Below are 20,725 nucleotides of genomic sequence, written 5' to 3'. Positions count from 1 at the left end.
TTTATAAGTTAAGGTTTTGGTCCTTCCTGGTCATTTCACTAAGGAAGAGAAGCAAAGTGAGTTTTCCCACCTATATCTTTCGGTCCTTGTAGTAGGAGGTTCTTTTCCAGGCAAAGTTCTCTAATTTTTTCTTTCCTTTGCCTTCCTTTCTTCAACACAAAAGGAATATCAGATGAGACTGCATGTGCTTTTGGTACTGACACTTACGCCTGTTGCATTTGTTTCTTATTTCTATGCTGCAGTAATTGTAGTGATGAATCTCAAACCTATGAAACTCTCACCTAAGAGTACATGCAACTGCAGAGGGAGCTTTTGGCTAGAGAAAAAAATAATAAATGAAATGTAAAAAAAGCCCCCCAAAACACAGTCTTTGTTCTGTTGTCTCTAAGACGCTGTCTGTCCTGTAGACTTTGACTGTTCTTATGGGTAAGAACAGATAATCTACTATGTCAGAAAAGCTAACTTTCCTCTTCATTTAACAGGAGTAGGATTTCATCTATATAGAAAAGCTTCTAATATGTTTTCAGGATTTTTAAAATCTCACAAAGAAACAGCAAAGGGTGGGTGAAAACCAGCGTGGCTTGGTGTTCAGCCCAGTGCTGGGGCAGAGGTGGAAGAGTTATCTCATATATGAAATAGCTATTCTTGGTTAAAAACTAGTATGTGAAGACTGTTGCACCAACTTACGGTTTCAGATCAGACATATTTGACAAAAACAGTGATTTATTGTTTTTTTTTCTTTTTTTTTTCCCCAAGCTTCAGATGTTTCTGTTAAATTGAATTCACACAGAAGTTTTTCTCCTGGTTTATTTCTTCCATCAGGTCGTTTGGGGTAGTTTTGTGGGAGCTGCTTACAGGAGAGATTCCCTACAAGGACGTGGACTCTTCGGCCATCATTTGGGGAGTGGGCAGTAACAGCCTGCACCTTCCTGTCCCTTCCACATGCCCAGATGGCTTCAAAATCCTCATGAAGCAGACCTGGTAAGAGCCTGAATCCTGCACACACCTAGGGCTGGCTCCCTGCTCTTGCCAGATACCCAGTAAAACCGATGAAACCAGAGTCAGGGCGGGAGTGTTGAGCCCAGAGCAGAGGGCTCTGAAATCCTCTCATGCTTGTCAAGAGAGCAATAAGTTTTAACATTTTAGATTCTCCTTCCTTGTGGCAGCAGGCCCGGGCTTCAGGAGGACATTTGGAGCTTAGAAGAAGTAGGAAGAGACCTGTCTGGTTTTCTGGGTGGATGGGGTAGGGGGGGAGCAGGCAGGCTGTTGACACGGGCTAGTGAGGGGGGGGCAGTTGAACAGGAGAGAAGTCGGGGAGTGGAGCTTGATGGGAGCTCCAGCAGGGTGACAGTTACCCGTGTGTCCCTCTGTAGGAAGAGTAAAGGAGATGGAAGGAAAGTAGGGGTAATATTTCTTGAGGCTGGCTCCAGAGTGAGAGGAAATGATTTTTCACTCTGAAACCCTCTTGTAAGTGACTGGCTTTTGAACTGGACAAAGAGAAATTCGAGCTTTTTGTATGAAACCAGGATTTTACAGATATAGGGAGGGAAAACCATAGAATCATAGAATTGTTAGGGTTGGAAGGGACCTTAAAGATCATCTAGTTCCAACCCCCCTGCCATGGGCAGGGACATCTCCCACTAGATCAGGTTGCTCAGAACCCCGTCCAGCCTGGCCGTAAAACCTTCCAGGGATGGGGCTTCCACCACCTCTCTGGGCAACCTGTTCCAGTGTCTCACCACCCTCATGGTGAAGAACTTCTTCCTAACGTCCAGTCTGAATCGTCCCATCTCTAGTTTTAATCCATTCCCTCTAGTCCTACCATTACCCGACATCCTGAAAAGTCCCTCCCCAGCTTTCTTTTAGGCCCCCTTAAGATACTGGTAGGCCACTATGAGGTGTCCTCGGAGCCTTCTTTTCTCCAGGCTGAACAGCCCCAACTCTCTCAGTCTGTCCTCATAGGAGAGGTGCTCCAGCCCTCTGATCATCCTCGTGGCCCTTCTCTGGACACATTCCAGCAAGTCCATGTCTCTCTTGTAGTAGGGGCTCCAGAATTGGATGCAGTACCCCAGGTGGTGTCTCACGAGAGTGGAGTAGAGGGGCAGAATCACCTCCCTCGACCTGCTGGCCACGCTTCTCCTGATGCAGCCCAGGATACGATTGGCTTTCTGGGCTGCTAGTGCACACTGACGGCTCACGTGGAGCCTCTCGTCCACCAGCACCCCCAAGTCCTTTTCTTCAAGGGCTGCTCTCAAGCCGGTTGCTGCCCAGCCTATATCGGTGCTTGGGATTGCCCTGACCCAGATGGAGGACCTTGCACTTGGTCTCGTTGAACTTCATGAGGTTGGCATGGGCCCACCTCTGCAGTTTCCTCCACATGCCACATTAGAGTTGAAATTCTTTGTCTTGGTTATGCATTAATGCTTTGTCTTTGTAATAATGACAGAGAGTGTAAGTGCTCTTCCAGCATTTTCCCACTCGGTGTGTTTTGCCGGCCGTCCTCCTGATGGCACAAAGGGCAAAACAGGCCAGAGCATCTGCGGATCTTTTCAAGTGGCTGTTTACCCCCCTGACCTGAGCTGCGGCAGGTTGTGCTGTGGCAGTATGTGTGCGGAGACGTGCTCTGCTTTGCTGTGCCCCTACGTAGGCATGGCTGGAAGAGGCAGGAAGCAGTTTTGTGCTGCTCTGAACACCCAGTACATACACTTGTATCCCCACCTAGTGGAAGCAGGGGGTTTGTAGGGGAGAGGTGGCTGGAGAAGCTGCGGCTTGTCCTGAACGTTGCATCCATGCAGCAAGTCTGCTGGGTTCTGGCTTGCAGCTCGAGTGCCAGTCTCTTTTTCTCAAAGATACACATGTTTCTGTACTTAAATGTGATCTTAGAGACGTTCAGTGCATTACAATTCTGTGTAGGCTCAGGCAGGTACTATGTGGCAATATAGATACGTTTGGTGTTTATAGGCACGGTGTTTTGTTGAATGTAAATTATCATTTCTACTACATCAAATATTCCCGTTATAAAAATTGGAAATTAATGGGATAATGAACTGAGAGCTGTTTCTTCTTGAGAAACAAGTTAGCAACAGTTTCAGTTAGTATCCTACCTCTCACTTTGTAATCACATTTTCCTATTTTAAATGGTTTTCTTCTCGTCGTTTCTTCAGACTAGATCATCACAGATGAAAAACTGATTAAAAAACAAGTCTAGCACAATAAATTTATACTCAGCAAAAGAGAAAACCAGAAAAGCTCCTTTGCTCTAACCTGTCAGCTACACGATTCAGAGAATAAGTTCCAGTGAGAAGCCCTTTCAGAAGGGTAGGAGAAGCTAGCAATGTTAACCTCATCTCATCCTTGGCTATTTGTCTGTTTTGCTCCAGGCAGAGCAAGCCCCGGAATCGTCCCTCCTTCCGGCAGACACTGATGCACCTGGATATCGCATCTGCTGACGTGCTGGCTACTCCTCAGGAAACATATTTCAAATCACAGGTAACCGCAAAATGGCTGTAGCCCACGAGTACTAGAGTTAGCTCCAAGGATAAGCGTGTACAAGCTGTTAGAGGGCAGCGAAGGGACTCTGAGACTTTCAGGGGAGATCTGAAAGTACATTCTTAGAGATTCCCCTGAGTCACACCCACTGAGCTATTGTCTGCTCCCAAGGAGGGAATGAGAATGAAACCTGGCCTCCAGTATAGAGGATCTATAGAGTGTTGGGGCGTATGTGAGGAAGTGGGGGCGTTTATTAAAGCTGCAAGAACCAGGGCCTCAAGGCGCAAATAGAGTTAGTATCACCCTAGTGACAGTCATCATTGTCATGAATATAGGTTTCCAAATTGTAAGCCTTTCTGTTTACTTTGAGTGCCAAAAGGGAAGAAAATGTTGTCTTAGGACAAAAAGAGTTTCAGGAATTTTTAAAAATATTTTTTAGAAAATGCAGATATGTCTTGTGCTCTAACTGGAGCACAAAATTGGAAATACCATTTGAAAATGCTGAAACTAACCGCGCTGCAATATAGTTACCCAAAATAATTCAGCTAACAGAAACATGTATTCAACCCAAACCTGTAATTTTCTGCAGACGCAAAGAATGTTGCCCAAGAGTTTTTCTTTGGTGCAACCAGGGATCCTAATGCTTTGTAAATACCTGAAAGTAGATTGCTTCCCTAGGCTGAATGGAGAGAAGAAGTGAAGAAACATTTTGAGAAAATTAAAAGTGAAGGAACTTGTATCCACCGGCTAGATGAAGAATTGATTCGTCGTCGACGAGAAGAGCTGAGGTCTGTTGACAGTCTTTTATGTTTACTGCTCACTTTTCCCATCCAGCCTTCTCTGCTCCAGCTGAACGAGCCTGGCTCCCTCAGCTTCTCTCCACAGGGCATGTGCTCCAGCCCCTGGCTGTTCTCATGCTTCTGTTGTACTGAGGATCCCAAACCAGGACTCAGTATTCCTGGTGGCATAAATTCAGGCAGCCTAAATTCCTTGTGAGTGCAGAAAGTGAAGTTGCCACAGGCCCGCCCTAGGCCTTGGGCACTGCCTGGCTGAGGGAAAGCTAGAGAGAGAGAAAGAGTGGGAACTGTCCCAGCTCTCGGGCGCTATGAACAGTTTGCTCCAGGAAAGAGGGGCAAAGGCTTGTGTGTTTACCAGGGAATATTTCTGCCTGAGTTTGTGATAACAGCACTGAAGCAGGTACATCCGTCCCAGTGGAAAACGCATCTTGCAGTTTCCTGTGAGCTTTCTCTGCCCTGATGCTTTCTTTGCATTAGTTATTTCCAGAGAAGTGAACATGCTCCCGGCCTGCTGGAAGTGAACACACTATTAGTCCACCGAAATTAATTTTGAACATTAGACCAACTTAAAAATGAAAGCAGAATGTTTAAGAAAGGGAAGTGTTCTCTTCTGTGATACCAATTTGCAAATATAGTTATGACAGAGAGACATAAAACAGCAAGTAGCAGTTCTGTGTCCCACCTGAGAAAGCAAAGGAAACTTTGTTCAGCCAGTTTGGTGTGGTTGTTGATGAGGCTTCCCTAGCCCTAGGGAGCTTTTGATGGTCACATCTTTCAGCTGTGGTTCAAGAGGTCTTCTGCAAATGTACTGCAGCTGTAGGGGCATATTGCTTGTTATGAAACACAAACAGATGACTTCTTCGGCTGTTTCTTTACAAGCTGACTTAACCTGTGCAAGCTCTGTGCAAACAAGATGATCAGGGCTTGGCCAAAGGGCTTGCGGATGTGTGTGAGGCATCCACAGCTTCTCTAGTGAGATGCATTGCCACTCTTTCAAGACTGTTAAACGCTTTCTAAATCATATCATGATTCATTGCCGTATCAAGCTCTTAATTATCATTGACTGTTAGCTTTATCTGGGGTTAAGTGCAACACAGCTGGCAAAGTTGACTTTTAGAAGGCCTCTTCCTAAAGCCACCTGCACTTTTCCTTATTCTCCTCTCTTGGTCCGTGGACATCAGATTGTGGAATAATGACTTCTCTGTTTTTCAGACATGCATTGGATATCCGTGAACACTATGAGAGGAAGCTGGAGCGAGCCAATAACTTATACATGGAGCTCAGCGCTATTATGCTGCAGCTGGAGGTCCGTGAGAAGGAGCTCATAAAGTACGTATCTCTGGGCATTATGGCATGCCATGCACGTGGCAATATGCATACAGGAGAGAAAAAACAGCGTGTTGTTTCTAAACTGCACAGTGGTACTTGTAGATTTAGTGTCCCCTGACAGAATTCCAGGGTAAAGAATGAGCTGGCAAGCAGAGGGAGGCCCCTTAAGAGCAGATTACTGCGGACCACTTAGTGCACGTATCTTTACCCAGTGTTTACTGACTGGGAGAAAGGCACCTTTCCCATTTGGCGTTGGCATCCTTTGACCCCTTTGTAAAGAGAAAAAGTAGTGCTGTTTCTGGACTCTGCGCCAGGGCCCTGTTCCAACTGCCTGGTCTCTGCAGAGACAATTTTGAAAATGTCTGTGTCCTTTCCCAGAACAGCACGTTGTGTTGCACCCGGCCATAGCTGAGAAACAGGCACGCAGTGTGCTCCCAGTGGAACTGTGCTTTTGTCCAGCAGGAGCTGCAGTTGGATAAAGAGAGAACTGATCTGTTTGGTTTTTTTCTTCCCCAATATTTCAGGAGGGAACAAGCGGTGGAAAAGAAGTACCCTGGGACTTACAAACGCCACCCAGTCAGACCAATAATCCACCCCAATACAGTGGAGAAGCTGATGAAGAGGAAAGGGGTCTCACATAAACCAGGCAGCCAGACTAAACGGTAAGAAGTAACAACCCAGTTCCATGCCAGGAACCAGTGGTAGATCCCCATTGGGATGAGCAGGCAGATGACTTCCCTTGGAGTCTGATGACAACACAAGGGAGCCAAAGGCGTGTTCACTCTTGGGCCTGGTCTGATCCTCAGAACCACAATTGTTTAATTATATTATAGTAAAAGGAATGAATTCTGCCATCCCTTCTACCTGGGCAGCTCTCTGGAACCATTTGGTCCATGTGTTTTTTATCCCAGATGATGGTGCTTTGACAGGAGGTATCCGATGTGTTGTCTCAAATTCCTTACCGTCCAAGCAGAGAGCAGTTAGGTCATCCTTGACTTGAATGGTAATAAGCAGGGTGAGGGATTGTGGAAATTAGCTAGTCCTCAGGGAGGATGGATTCCCTGTTGAGGAATTAAATTAGGATTTGAGATTTGGGAATTCGTGCTGTCCTTTCAGCTATTGCTCTTCTGCGTGACTTTCAGAAAGTGAGATTATTTTTTTTTTCAGGGGAACTGACTATTTTATTCTTCCCTTTTCTGGGATTTCCAGGAGTTAGAGAGTCCTGATTAACAGTGAATAATTACTTCTGAATTAACATCCACATGCACTTCTGAAATGAGCAGGCTGATAGCCATCAGCAGATTGAGACAGTTTTGTACTGAGCGTTGTATATGCACGTAGCGAGAGACATGCCCTACACCAAGGTCTTAGGAGGGAGCTATTTTGGGAGCCGAACATCAAAATAAGAGCGGAAAAAGAAGAGCATGTGGCAGCTATTGGAAAAAGCAGCAAGAAAGGGGTGTAGAGCATGATGGGCTGAACGGAAAGGACATTGAGTGTAGAGAATCAAAAGAAACTAAATGCAGAAGTCAAACAGCTGAAAGGGAGGGAAGCCTGTAGGTTTTAGAAAGCAGAGTGTGCTTATGGCTACAGCTGCCTCTTCATCCTGGCTCTGAGCCGATGTCACTTCTTAGTTTGTGGTTTAATGTGTACCTTCTGTCACTCAGGCCAGATCTACTGAAGTCAGAGGGCATACCCAGCACAGAAGCAGCATCCAATGGCTCACCAGTCTCAGGAAGTCCCAAAATGTCAACACTGAGTGGCAAAAGTCGCTACCGCAGTAAGCCACGTCACCGCCGAGGGAACAGCAAAGGCAGCTACAATGATTTTGCAGGGATCTTGAAAAACCAGCCAGTGCAAGATGATGCACCCCCACCTCCACCTCATAATCATTCTCATCATCCCGGCCTCCCGCAGCAGCCTGGCCACAGCCATCCCCATGGCCATCACTCACGGCTTCATGCCCATGGACAAGATATTGCCAACTGCGCAAACAACTTAAGGTACTTTGGCCCTGCAGCAGCGCTGCGGAGCCCTCTCAGTAACCACGCGCAAAGGCGGATGTCCGGTTCCAGCCCCGATCTCATCTCCGCTGCCATGGAAGCAGATTGCCGAAGGAATCTGGAGAGCAAAGAAAGCAAAGCTGATCATTGGGAGTGTTGTAAAACAGATCCATATAATTCCTGTCTTCAGTGCAGGGAAGAGGACAGTGGTCAGGTACAGATGTCATCGGTTGAAACAGGGATGAGCCGTTCTCAGTCACCAACATCTTCCCTGTACGAAAACGCGCAGTTCATTGAGAAGATGGAGGAAGAGGGCTTCAGCAACTGTAAGTCAGCGTCTGCCCTAGGCACTCCCCAGCACGCGGCTTCCTCAGTGCTGCCTTGCAAAGCAAGACCCCTTCAAAAGGTAAGGACAAAGGATAGTGATTTGAAAAAAAACCCAAAGCGTGCTCCTCTTTTCCCTCTCCACCAAAAGCAGGTGTGTAGCGTAGGCTAATGTCTGGATTTGGGATAGTAGCAAAGCCGTGTTTCCCACGCACATAGCAGTAGAGTTACATGTACAACTTTACCTTAAAGAAGTGATGCCTATCTGAACTTTGCTTTGTGATCTGGATGCACTTTTAAAGTCAATTTCATTGAGAAGTGCTGTAGGCGTATCAGAGTGTACTGCAAATCATGAAGGTTGTCAAATGTGGTTTTGATAAGGCCTAGTTCTCTTGTTATTTGCAATTTAGCCAGCTTTTGTTTGAGCTGAGACTTGGTCTGCTGAATTTCTGTTGTTGAAACAGTCGAAATGCTTTCAAACCCTTCTCAAAACAAAGGAAGGGGTAAATGCATTCTTTTGGTGATGTTAAATATCACGTACCAGTTTCACTGAGGATCTGTAGCACTTCTGTGCCTTGGAACAGAAATTTGACGTTTGCCAAGGTCTTTTGCTGTACCTGCCAGAAACTGCCCCCCTTTGACCAAAAGTCATAGTTCTCCTGTATTTTGTGAAGATTTTGCAAGAGTCAAAAAGACGTTACAGCACAGTTGTACAGAAATGGAGTTGTTCTTTATTCCTCCTGCTTCCATCCAAGTGGTGAGAGAAGTAGGAACCAGTCTGAGTGGAGTTCAAAGAGCAGGAAAACTGGGCCTGGGTGGGTGGAAAAGTGAAGGAAAAGAGGATGAATACCAGACCAAGAGTGTGGTTTGGGCCCGGAATGAAGGAAGGAGGAGAACCTCGTATTACAAGGGGATGGGATGAGACAGTGTGGACCAGGTGTTGTCAGTTTAGATAGCATAGGAGGAGGCTGTAAAAAGAACAAGAGTGCAGTGGATAGATTTGGATGGGAAAAGGAGAATAAATCACTCTGTGCTCACTGAAGTAGATAATGAAACAAAACTTGAGTTTTCTAGTTGGTGAAACCCGCCAGAAAAGGCTGCATCATCCCCCATCCTGCTTTTTGGTGGGCTTGTATAGAAAAGGGTCAAAGCTGTAAAGCCAAGAGTGCCAGATCAGCTTAATAATTTATGTGGATTTCAGTGTGACACTAATTACTTGATTTGCTTCTGTAAAAATCCGGAATGTTATGTACTCAGTGGCTGCTAAATTACTCCAGTGTATTTCAAAGTCAATCACTTCATATTCAGAAATGGCAACATTAAGACTGCCTGAAATAATCTCCTGGTAAGAAAATGTCTGAGTCAGTTTTCACTGATATGCAGGTTATTTTCTTGCCTAGATCGTTGCAGCCCATTGACACAGTGACTTTGTGCTGGAGGGCCAAGGGGCAGCTGTGTAGTTGCAAGTTTGTTCTTTCACGACCGTGATACCATTCTTGTCCTTGTTTTCTGCCAGAGCGGTGATGACTCCTCAGAAGAAGAAGAGGGCGAAGTAGACAGTGAAGTGGAGTTTCCTCGTAGACAAAGGTAAAAGGTGAATTTACTCTAATCTCTCTTTGGTGGGACAAAACTCAGGAGAACTGTCACGGCAGCTGCACACCAGCATAGAAACTGTGGAAGGTCCTGGCAAAAGAACAGAATCACATTCAGTGCGTCCCGTCTGCCTTCGGTTGATCCTTCGTGTTCGCTCACTGTTCTCAGCCTGTTCTGAGATGTTTTCTCCAGCACAGCTTTTCTGCTGAAGGCTGTTTGTAGCACAACTCGACCACACTTGATAACATTATTCAGCCTATAAAAAATAAGCTGCTGCATCTGTTTCACCAGAATCAGCCTTATTGGGTGTTGGGACCCTTTGTGGACTCTTTCAAAGGTCATATATTAACTGTTGCTGCAGTGGGGCTGACGCCAGCATCTTTGTAGTGGAATTCAAATAGGATTGAAGAGCCAGGTGATAATACGGCACATCAAATTTCATGGTGTCGCCTGTAAAATAAGACTGAGGGGGTGTTCCTCCCTAAGCCTATGTCAGAGCGGGCTTTACAGTCCCGTGGAAAGAGATCATGGAATCGGTGCCATAGCTTTATGAAAGCAGCTGCTTGAAGTGCAGAAGTGATCCAATGGGCAAATAGGCTAAGGGTTGTTAGGAAAGGCTGTTAGGAAAGCTTCTCTGCTGTTGTATACGTCCACGGTGCACCTGCAGCTTGAATCCTACACGCCACCTTCATTACCACAGCTTGAAGACCACAGTAGAATTCGAAAACGTGGTGCAAAGCGTGACAGGAATGGTTAGAGTTGGTTTCTGTGGAAGAGATTAAATCCATGAGAAATCTTTGTCTAGCAGGAGGAGAAGCAGTACTGGAGGTGCATGAAATTGTGAGTTATGTGGAGAAAATGGAGAAGGAATGATTACTCACATTCGTGTTAGGGACGCCTAGTGAAGCAAACGGGGTTTAAAATGAACAAAAGGAAATGCTTTTTCCATCCGAAACATTTTCGGATGGTGGAGCTCATTGTCAAGGTATGCTGTGGAAATCAAAACATAAACAAGTGTTAAATTTATGGTGTATAGATCCATGAGTGGCTGTTAAGCGCTGTATGATCCGGGCTTGGTCTTCAGCTCAGAATTCTAGTCTGATGAATGGTACAAACCAGGAAGACATGCCAGGAGAAAGAAGGCTCTGTCTGCACACCCTGTTCTCATACTTCTCCTGGATTATTTCTTCCTGCTTAGGGTTGGAGACACAAACACTGGCCTAGAGATGAGCTTTCTGACTCATACAGTTCTTGTGTGGTTGTTGATTCTTCTGTGACTTACTAACTTGGAAGACAAATTGCCTTTCCTGAATTCAATGTGATGACCTGTTGTGGGTCTCCTGGCATGTTCAGTCAACTGATAACTTTGTGCCATTACTGTTGAATCCTGGCATGAGGCAATTTCCACATTCGAGTAACCGTGAGCTTATTTTTTGAGCGCACATACCTAAATTCTAGCCTGGCTGTTGAGATCACTGCCAGGTGGTGCAGATATTCCCAGCTGAATTAACTTGAACCCTACAGTATGGCCTTTCTCTAGGAATAAGGACTGTTAAAGAAAAATATGCTCCAGGGCAGATCAGCTAATATGGACGTGCAGAAGACAAGATGAAACAAGAACAGATGAATTTAAAGATGCAGCTCTTGAACTAAATCATTCAAAAGGTGGTAGGTTTCCATAGCTCCAGGATGCAAAAGGCAGCCCAACACTTTGCAGAGCTCTTGCTGCCAGCCTTGCAGATCAGTTATGACTCAGATGGAGATGTGTTCTTAAGGTGGGAAGAGATGCTCTTGGAGAGCTGATGTGAAGATCTTTCTAGGGCTAGGAACTGTTTTGCTCAAAGCCATTTTTGGAAGGATCAAGCCCGTAGCCCAGTGTGGAGAAGCAACCAGCGTTGTGTGCACTGTGCCTGAGCGGTATCTGCTAAGGAGAACAGGATTGAGCAGCCCGGGCAGCCTGTTACAGTGAGCGAGCCCTTTTCTTCTTGTGCCAGAGATGCCAGTTAAAAGTACAGGTCCAAAAATCCGCTCTGTGTTGCACACTTCAGACAGGAAGATGAGAGTTTTGCTGGGCCAACCTGCGTAAGGATGTAGCAGCCACTCTGCGTTCACTGCGCTACTGATGTTGTGGGGGTTTTGGTTGTGATAGGTGTCTCGAAAGCAAGCTGCCTGGTGCCCTAGCTAGCTGTCAGAAACAGAGTTCCTGGTGCTCAAACTCTTAACGCCATGCTGGCTCGCCGGCTCGTTCTTACCCCGTGCAGTGAGAGCATAAGCAGATACCTGTCTGCTTTGAGAAGCCATAGCTTTTCTAGCTGGCACTGGGCTCTTGGGGACAGGCTCACCCAGGGCTGAGTGGGCTCCAGAAGTCAAGGCCAGTTGTAGCAGAGTAGCCAAACACAGCACATAGGAAATTGCTTTTCCTCTGCAGTCAGAGGCACTGTGCTACAAGCTGAACTACTCTCCTGGTTTGCAGACCTCACCGCTGCATTAGTAGCTGCCAGTCCTACTCAACCTTCAGCTCGGAGAACTTCTCTGTGTCAGATGGAGAGGAGGGGAACACAAGCGACCATTCGAACAGCCCAGATGAGCTGGCCACCAAGCTAGAAGATGAGCTGGCTGAGAAGCTGGAGGACATGTTGTCCCAGACTCCAGAGATCCCCATTGAAATCTCCACCCAGTCTGATGGGCTTTCAGACAAAGAGTGCGCTGTGCGGAGAGTCAAGACTCAGATGTCTCTGGGCAAACTTTGTGCGGATGAGCACAGCTGCGAGGTGAGTTTTAAGTTCAGCAATCCTCTCTTCTTTTGATTGAGTTTAAAAAAAAATAACGTTATGGAAAGGAATCCAAGGGCCAGAAAGTTGGATGAGTGCCTAGGAAATGCTGCGGTAGATGTACTACAGCAAAGCGACTGCTTAAATACCCACTCTGTCTCCTGCTTGGCCAGATGAGCAGACGGGGGAAAGTAGCACAAACAAAGCTAAACATAATTTGCTGGTCAGGGTGAGTGTGATATCGGGAGGCCATTGGATTTGCAGTTGCATTAAGTGGTATAAAAAATAGCACGTAAAGTAGATAACGAAACGGAAGGGTTATAAGCTGCCTCAGACTGACCCATTGGCAGCCTTTCTGACAAAGCTAGAATGATTTTCTCCCTTTTACTGTCTTTCACGCGTTTGGGAGGGGCAGGGCAGAGCCTGCTGCACCATCTTCTCATAACTCCGTCTGTGGTTGGTGCTGCTCTGACCAGATGTTTTTCTGCTGGCCCCTCTTTGCGGGGAGACGAGTGACCTTTGGTAGTGTGCCTGCGTGTTGTTGCTGTCTCCTGTGTGCCGCTAGCCACCCCTTCTTTGCCTGTCTGCTGTTAGAGATGAGCATGGTGTGGCTGATCTGCAGTGCAGGAATGGTGCTCAAGTCTTCCCCTTTTCCTTTTGCTTTGCAGAACCCAGCACAGTTTGGAGAATCAGACTGTGACTCTTCTGAAGGGGAGTGTTCTGATGCCACGGTCAGGACCAATAAGCCCTGCAGCTCTGCTACTTGGTAATACAGATCTCCCCCAAAGCTTCCTGGTACTGGCATTTTGATTTCCCTGAGATTCCACTTCATTCCCCTTCATCACACTTTACAGGAAGAGAAGATGCTTCTCCTTCCCACCCCAGGAGTGATTTGCAATAACACGAATCTCTGGAAAATGTCCAAATGAAATTAATTCTCTTTGAGCATTTCAATCAAGAATGGCAGGGATGTATTTTATTGAATAATCTAGTTACTGTAACATGGATATTTATTTTTTTGACATTTTAACACTTTTTACTGTAAAGAGTGGATTGTATTTATAGACACACAGACTTGTTGCAAAAAAAAAAAAAAAGTTCAGAAAGCAAGCACATTATGGAGGAACATCCTGGGAGTCCTGCCTGGACAGCTTTGTGTACAGACACGGGGGGATTCTCTTGCTGCTTTCACAGGGGACCAGGCCTCGTGGCCCTGAAGATTGGAGAACAGATCAAGAAAACTAAACCACTCAGTCTTAGCAAATGAAGAAGCATAAAAAGACCTTACTGTAGGGTAACCTGTGAACAAAGCGTATTCAGTATAACCAGCTGGGTCATTTTTAATCAGAAGGTGGACATGTTCCTGGAGAAAATTGGTACCAAGGTGCTAACATCCAGGGTCTTCTGAGTCGATACATCCCCAGGAATGTAATAGTGGGTTTTATTTTAAGGATTTTTAGTTTCTTTTTTTAATCAGCGTTTTGTTGTGAGATCCTGCAAATGTATTCTAACCTCGTCCTCTCGAGAATTGGTATAAGAGCACTTCTTAACATCGTCCTTGCTTCACTCTGGCAGCGTCGATCTCCAGTTGAGCAGGGAAACCTCTTTCAGATGCAGTGTGCCATTTCCCAGTTTACTTCCTCCTCTTACCTCCTGTCTGTTTCAGTCAGTCAAAGAAATCAATCAAATCAGTGTTGGAAAAGCAAGAACTCGCAAAGTGTGGAAAGCACATTCTGCAGAGCCCCAGCGCTCTTCTGGGGAGGAAACTGGAGACGCCAGTACTGGACTCGGAGCAGCAGTCTCTCACCCGCAGCAGCGTCGATAACCAGCAGAGAGCTGTGTGTTGAGGGGGAAGACTGGGAATCGCTGGCCTAGATAAGAGCATCAGCCCTGCTCTGTCTCCTTACTCACTGTACATTCTGGAAAGCGTGAACAGCTGCCTGCCCTTCATGTCAGGCTTTGTGCAAAACGGGTTGCACGGGGAATCGTGACGGTGGCTGTGGCACAGCTGTGTCTTGGGGGTGCCCTGGCGCCTCTCTTTCTCCTTCAAGCTGAAACTCTGCAGGTGCAAGCGAGGATAGTACTCGTACGCGACAGGCCGAGGCATTGGCAGATGAGAAAAATTTGTTTTCTGATAGAACTCATAGTGCCTTCCCTTCAAACACTACTCTTCTAAATCACTATTTAAAGAGAACAAAATGATAGAGCACGTTCCCTATTCCTTTCCTCCCCCCCCCCCCCGCCCTTAGTTGATGTCCCCCTGCGAGAGCTTTCCCTCTGCCCTTCCTGGCGTGCTGGCGGGCGCTGGGTGCTGCTCTGCAGCCTGGCACACCAGCCTGAGGCAAACGGCAGGAATGGCCCATGGACAGGTACTTCTGTTGCTTTGTTTGTTTACATTTTATGTTAAAAATATTGGTTTGAATTTTAACTGTGGTAATTTATAGCCTCATGGCAAAATGAAGGAAAATGTCTTACTTATACAGAGAGCAGTATTGTATGAGTTAAATTATCCCATATTTTTAAATTTTTGTAGCTGGACTACACACAGATCTTAAGTTATGATGTTATTTTATTATTTATTATCATTTCTGTAGATCAGAAGGTTGGCTTCACCGCTAGCACAATTGTAATCTGTTTGTGTGATGTTACCTTCTCCCTGCTCGCTGGGGGGGGATGGGAGACGCGCTGGTCTCAGCGGCTGTCAGCAGTTGCCACCCCCTCGTGACTTCCGAGGATGCTGTTAGACCGGTGGAGAGAACCTGCCAGGGCCGGTCCGAGAGGGATGGATGCAGTCAGCCCCGTGGGCCCTGTGACATTCCTCCTGGTTGATGCTGCAATTTGGTCACATTGCCGGTAGAGTTTGCAGCCTCTCAGCTGGTGGGGAATGGTGGTCACAAAGTGAATAACCATCCCCACATCCCCTGGCAAGAGCACCCAAAAGGACAAGCGGAGAGGAGGGCAACTGCTCCGGGCAGCAGGTATGAGATTGGGGTGGCCAGCAGTGGATCCACATGGTGGATCACCCGTGCGGGACCAAACAGGCTGCTGGAGAGGGAGCGACCGGCTCCCCCCGGCTGCAGCAGCAATACTTAGCTCTGGGTGGAGGCAGAATGCTGTGGGCAGTGAAGCTCTTTTTCCTGGCTTGTTTCTTGTTTCCTCTCTCTTCCCATCCCTCATTTCTCTTCCCAAACGTTCTCAGTCTCTTGGCCAGCGGCAGGAGGAGGTGGCAGGGACAGAGATGGCTTTGCCTTTGCGGTGTGAGAGGGGTTTTGGCGTGGAAGAGGCGGTGCAGGTGGTTACGCTGGAGGCCGGGCTGCAGGAATTTAGCAGTGGAGAACTGTGTGCACGTAACATATGTGCATAAAGAGGAAGACTAAACTGAAGAGAGGTTGAGAACTAGCACCAAGTATCCCCCACACCAGAGGATGCCAGGCCTTGCGCCCCTCAGAGACTCCGCTGCTCTGATCTGGCAGGTTTCCCGAGCTCCCGCAGGCAGGGCCGTTTGCTGCCCGCTGGCAGTGCCATGTCAGCCCGGGCCATGGCCCTGAAGTGTCCACTGCCTGTGAGCAGCACTGGCGTCCTCGGGCAACCCTACACCAACAGGCCCTCGCAGTCTCCCTAACAAAATGATCCCAGAGGGGTTTTGGTAGCTGTGGTCTTTGCTTAGAGCTCCTCCACCATGCGATGAAGCTCCTCCGGGCTTGCAGAGAAGTGCAGAAACTTTGACGTGTGGGATTTTGGGACCCTTCTGGGCCGGCTGTCCCGGGCATGTGCTGATTCCTCCCTGGGGCCGCGCCGGCCCATTCTGCAGCCTGGAAAAGCAGAGCTGAACCCTTCGGGTTGCCTGCTGCCACACTTAGCTCTAGTTTCTTTACACTTACAGTCCAGCATCGCTCCTCCAAACTGCTGCCTACTGCAGCGTCCCTCTGGGACTGCCACTAGGGCTGTCCCCCTTGCCTAAAGGCGTCACCCCGTACCCGTGGAGATGTAATGCCAGCCTCCCCCTGCACAGACCGCTCCTGCCCTCGGCTGCCTGCGGGCAGGGGTGGCTGGGCAGCCCTCCGCCTTCCTGGGATGGTTGCGGTCAGTTCTGCAGGAGGTGATACAGGTGTTTTCTGTAGTGAAACCTCCCCAGGATTGCAAACGGATGTGATCTCTGCGTTGCTGTATGGGCCCCTCCGCTGCGGTTCCTCGCACTTTCTCTCCTAGCAAAGTACGGGGCTGGGAGGCGTCTATCGGCCTGCTTCCTCCCTACAGTAACACCGCGTTTGCAGGACAGGAGTAAACCGTGGGTTCCCTTTTCAGCATCCTGACTACCCTGATCCAGTTCTCATGGCTGCTGACAGCTCCTGAACGCTAGCCTAGATTTTCTCCCAGAGCTGAATGTTGCCTTCCCCACTGTCGTGTTAAGTAACCATTTCATCTTGGCCCTGTCCAGTAGTGTTCATCTCTCTCCTCCCTGCTCTGCGGATTCCTGATACAAACTTGATTTTTTTTGTATTGAACAGTGTACAGTGATGGAAACAAGAATGACTATCAAAGCAAACAATGCATGGAATAAAAAGCCAGTGTACTTCAATGCTTCTCAGGCTGGTCTGGTGATCTGGGAATGGTTTCTCATGTACTTTGGGATAATGTTGTGAAGCCTTTTAATAACTAACATGTTAGAGACGAGCTTGTTGTTACCTGTCTCTGAACACAGCTGAACTGGAACTCCTGGGAGCTCCAAATAGCAGGACAAAGGCTTGGTCAGACACACGGAGCTGCCAAGCACCCAGGTGTCCCTAAGCGTTGGCTTTTGCTCTTGTCAAATGAGTGATTTTTGCAGTGTGACCTGGGGGATGGCTACAACCATGACTTCTCATCCTGGGAACCTTGCTGTGCCACTCACTTCCAACCCTACTGGTGGGCAAGGTGCTAAAATGGATGAAGTATTCACTCTGTCAGCTTCCCCAGCACTCTGGGGTCTCCTATCTGCCCCTTCCATGCCAGAAGGCTTACTTTATCCTCTGAGTGGAGGGCAAACTCGTGGAGAGTAGAGCAAGGAAGTGGACATACCAAAAATCTGGGAGCGTACCATCATCCCTGGGCGCTACTGTTTTCCAGCAGCTGCGACAGACCCTACCTGCTTATTTGGAAACCTTCTAGTTATACATGAACAAACGTGTAGGTTGAAAGGTGCTTCTCAAGGACAAATCACTGCCAGCCCCATCCATTCCCTTTTATTTTTTTCCCCCTTTCGTCTTTGTGGGGAGTAGCAGCCAGACAGACCTCAGAAGCAATCCCAAGTGTTCTGACATATGGTGGATACATACAAGGAGCTTACAGCTGGTCCCAAATCCTAAACAATTTCGCTGCAGGGCGCGCCTAGTTAACATCTGAATGACAGAGTCTGTGTAAGCTCTCCTACAGAAGGTGCAGGGACCCTAAAACATCATTACTTTTTCTCAACTTGATACTTGTACTACTGCACCTAACAGCACAGAAGTGCATGGTTTGTCATTTTAGGCCAAAAATGCTAAGTAAGTATGGGTCTGGAGAGGGCGGGAGGGAGGAGGGCCTGCCTAAGGCTGGGAAATGCTGCTCCTAGAGCGGTGGGGAAAACCAAGCGGTTATTGCAGCTCAACACAGCCCTGTGTGCCGTGGACTCCAGGTGCCAAGGGATGAGGCTGGGCAGAAAACCAGCCTGTCTCGCTCCCAGAGTCACACCAGTGAGATTAGCTGGACTCACAAAGCTGGACTGGGTGGGAAGTGCGGGAGCCCAGGGGAAGCCTGTGGCTTGGGCTGGCAGGGAGACGGCGGGGAGCGCAGCCCTTGGCCCCTGCATTCAAGAGCTGGGAGGGACTAAGGGGTCCTGATTTGCCTTCCTCACAGGATGCTCCTCATACTTTTTTCCATTGCTAATACATTCACAGTGGGCTGGCATCACCCTCAGGCACGCTGCAGACACAGGCCGATTTAAAGGAAACAGGCACATCAACTTCAAGTGTTCACAAAGCCCCCGTATAGCGCTCTTCGTGCAGATACACGCACAGTTAAACATTCATTAAAAATAAAAACCTTACACCTCCTCTTAGATGAGAAGAACGATTAAAAACCGCAATTGTCCTTGGTCCACGGTGGCACAGAGCATGCAGAATATAACCCACAGGAAGAGACCTGCAGCATTTGCGAGGCAGTCCCCCAACATCTGGGGCACCTGAGCCATCACAAGCTCTTTTTGCCATTGAGCAACTGAGCATGCTTGTCTTCATCCAGCTTCAAGTGCTTCGTGCTGTATTTCTTGATGAGGGTCCCTGGTATCAATGCTGCCACAGCCATTGCAAGCAGTTTGAGCAGCGTGTCCCAGGAGAAAATGGCATCCAAAGAGGTGATCTGTGACAGAATGGCTCCTGTCTGCACGCAGATGAAATTATACGGTGTAAGACCTGAAAGAATCAGAGCAGAAAAAAGCCTGTTAGCATCTCCCCCATGTAAAATTAACTCAAATAGGCCCATGCCCAAGGCCAGACACAGGGGTCTGGGTTCGTAATGGGAAGAACAAGGTGTGATTCAAAACTTTGCTGCGATTCAAAACTTCGCTGCATTGGTGATGCACACCTATGTGCAAAATGCACTGAGACCTCTAATATAAGGTTGGCAAGAAGGCAAACAGTTAAATGGGGAGATGACCCTGCCGTTCTGCCTCCCCAGCTCAGCATCCTACCCAAGGCTCGGGAATGAGCGGATGCAATGTCACGCTGCCCCCTCAGACAGTCTCCCCAGGCCTTACCGATGAGAACGGAGAAGAAGAACTGGGACACAGGGATGTTTAAAATGGGAGCTGAGAGATTCAGAAACCAGTTTGGTGTCATGGGGAACAGCCTCAGGAACAACAAGAAGAAAAATAAGGAGCTCCTGTTCTCTTCTACCTGCCAAGAGAAACGTTCCAAATTATTTCTGCTCTTCAGACAGCAGTAACACCTGAAATGTCCATGATACTAAAGTGAAATTTAAGTTTTCTTCTAACACGCCACAACATCAGTTCAGAACTGATGAAAAGTGGCAACTTCATGTAGGTATGGGATCCTAAAGGTGAGCCAGCCCCTTCCACGCCAGCAGCGAAAATGGGATCTAACCTGAATGAGAGATCAAGAAGTCAACAGCAGAACTACCTCCAGCTGTACAATGCGGTCCAGGATGGGTGGAGGCAGTTCTGGAGCACAGGGGCTTCCCAATCAATCCATTATCTTACTTTTCATTTTCCTTAGGATCTGGGATTTTCCTTGGGATCTGGGATTTGCAAACAGGCTTACTGCCAAGAGAGCGGTCTGCTCCTACATTGTGTCAGAGGAGGCCCTTAACTGACCTGATGCGTACCCTGCACGCATTCATTTTCTGACTAAGTCAACCCAAAAGGCAGCCTCCTCCAGGGGCTGTTCTGGCTGTCTGCAGAACCGAGCCTGTCCGTACCTTTCTTTGCAGCAGAGCCACTTTATCAGGAAAGTAGTAGACGACGAACTGCTTCCCGAAGGCGCCGGAGAGGAGGTAGCAGAAGGTGGCTCCCACCGATGTCAGGGCGGAGCACAGCACCAGCCCGGTCCAGGGTCCGAAGAGCGCCCCGGCCAGAACGTTCTGCCAGGGGACAAGGGCAAGTGAGCGCCCGGGAGGGGACAACGCCTGTCCCCTCCGTCCCGCTGCCTTCACCCTCTGCCTCCGGGGGCATCGATCGGGCGGACCGGCGGAGCCGTGACTCACCCGGCGCAGCACCGACCTCGCACCTTGTCCCAGCAGGCGGGACCGAGGGCTAAGGCCCCTCTGAGGGGTCCCTACCAGCCTCCCGCCCGGCGCCCCCCGCCCGGCCCCGCCGTACCAGCAGGCTGGAGCCGGGGATGGCGAAGCTCTGCTTGTAGAGGTAGGCGGCGCAGAAAAGGGCCAGCGCCGCTCCCCGGTGCTGCCTCTCGTAGTCCCGCAGGGCCTCGGCCAGCTCCCGCAGCTCCTCTAGGTCTGACGGGAACCGCAGCGGCCTGAGGAGAGGGGAAGAAAGCGGGGAGCACCAGGGCCTCGCCACCCCCCACCCCGCATCGCCGGTACCCACCTGCCCGCCTGACCCGCGCTCAGCCGGGCCGACAGGAGCCACAGGGCGACCGTGGCGGCCGCGAAGGCGAGCAGCAGCCCGGCCAAACGCCGCCACATCCCGCGATGGGGCCCCGCCGCGGGCGGCGCAGGCGCGGGGCGGGGCGGGCGGTGCTGAGGGCGGGCCGCGGCCTGGAGGGAGCCGCCTCCCCTCGGCGCTGAGGGTGGGCCCGCTGCGGGGGCGCGCCCCAAAAAACGCACGACGACAACGGTTTTGGGTTGGTGTGGGGTTTTTTTTTTGTTTGTTTGTTTTTTGGTTTTTGGTTTTTTTTGGTCATTTCTGCAGCCCCGTTTATAAATCTCT

At 48.7% G+C, this 20,725-nt stretch overlaps 2 protein-coding genes across 7 annotated transcripts in view; one reads left to right on the top strand and one right to left on the bottom strand.

Moving 5' to 3' along the window:
* MAP3K13 (mitogen-activated protein kinase kinase kinase 13) overlaps positions 1–16,885 on the top strand; it is an 81,973-nt gene extending 65,088 nt beyond the window's left edge. For 4 of the 5 annotated variants that reach the window (XM_063337987.1, XM_063337988.1, XM_063337989.1 and 1 more), the window contains 10 exons: positions 823–981; positions 3,381–3,489; positions 4,168–4,277; positions 5,499–5,615; positions 6,140–6,277; positions 7,283–8,024; positions 9,459–9,529; positions 12,009–12,306; positions 12,975–13,072; positions 13,161–16,885. In XM_063337987.1, the coding sequence (XP_063194057.1) occupies positions 823–981; positions 3,381–3,489; positions 4,168–4,277; positions 5,499–5,615; positions 6,140–6,277; positions 7,283–8,024; positions 9,459–9,529; positions 12,009–12,306; positions 12,975–13,072; positions 13,161–13,197 (1,879 nt within the window). In that variant the 3' untranslated portion in view covers positions 13,198–16,885. Of the gene's footprint in view, positions 1–822; positions 982–3,380; positions 3,490–4,167; positions 4,278–5,498; positions 5,616–6,139; positions 6,278–7,282; positions 8,025–9,458; positions 9,530–12,008; positions 12,307–12,974 lie in introns of all 5 variants that reach the window. The other variant, XM_063337991.1, reaches the window with a different exon arrangement.
* Positions 16,886–18,287: 1,402 nt separating this feature from the next.
* Positions 18,288–20,542, bottom strand: TMEM41A (transmembrane protein 41A). 2 transcript variants are annotated; one of them, XM_063337992.1, is made up of 5 exons: positions 20,384–20,542; positions 20,159–20,312; positions 19,759–19,920; positions 19,079–19,217; positions 18,288–18,734 (listed from the first exon to the last, which is right to left on the bottom strand). In XM_063337992.1, the coding sequence occupies exons 1-5, from the start codon at positions 20,479–20,481 to the stop codon at positions 18,514–18,516; spliced, it is 774 nt and encodes a 257-aa protein (XP_063194062.1). In that variant the 5' UTR covers positions 20,482–20,542; the 3' UTR covers positions 18,288–18,513. The 2 variants fall into 2 exon arrangements, with proteins under 2 accessions (XP_063194062.1, XP_063194064.1); XM_063337994.1 differs by lacking the exon at positions 19,079–19,217.
* Positions 20,543–20,725: the final 183 nt, after the last annotated feature.

This window comes from Chroicocephalus ridibundus, chromosome 6 (genome assembly GCF_963924245.1).
Source record: "Chroicocephalus ridibundus chromosome 6, bChrRid1.1, whole genome shotgun sequence".
NCBI classification, from domain to species: domain Eukaryota; kingdom Metazoa; phylum Chordata; class Aves; order Charadriiformes; family Laridae; genus Chroicocephalus; species Chroicocephalus ridibundus.
This window is presented reverse-complemented; position numbering and strand designations above follow the sequence as displayed.

Bases quoted from the DNA above. Each gene is read 5' to 3' on its own strand.
- TMEM41A (XM_063337992.1), bottom strand. From the start codon at position 20,481: ATGTGGCGGCGTTTGGCCGGGCTGCTGCTCGCCTTCGCGGCCGCCACG. The intron at 20,313-20,383 runs GTGGGTACCGGC...CCCTCTCCTCAG, and splicing joins AGCGCGGGTCAGGCGGGCAG to GCCGCTGCGGTTCCCGTCAG. The intron at 19,921-20,158 runs GTACGGCGGGGC...GTCCCCTGGCAG, and splicing joins TCCCCGGCTCCAGCCTGCTG to AACGTTCTGGCCGGGGCGCT.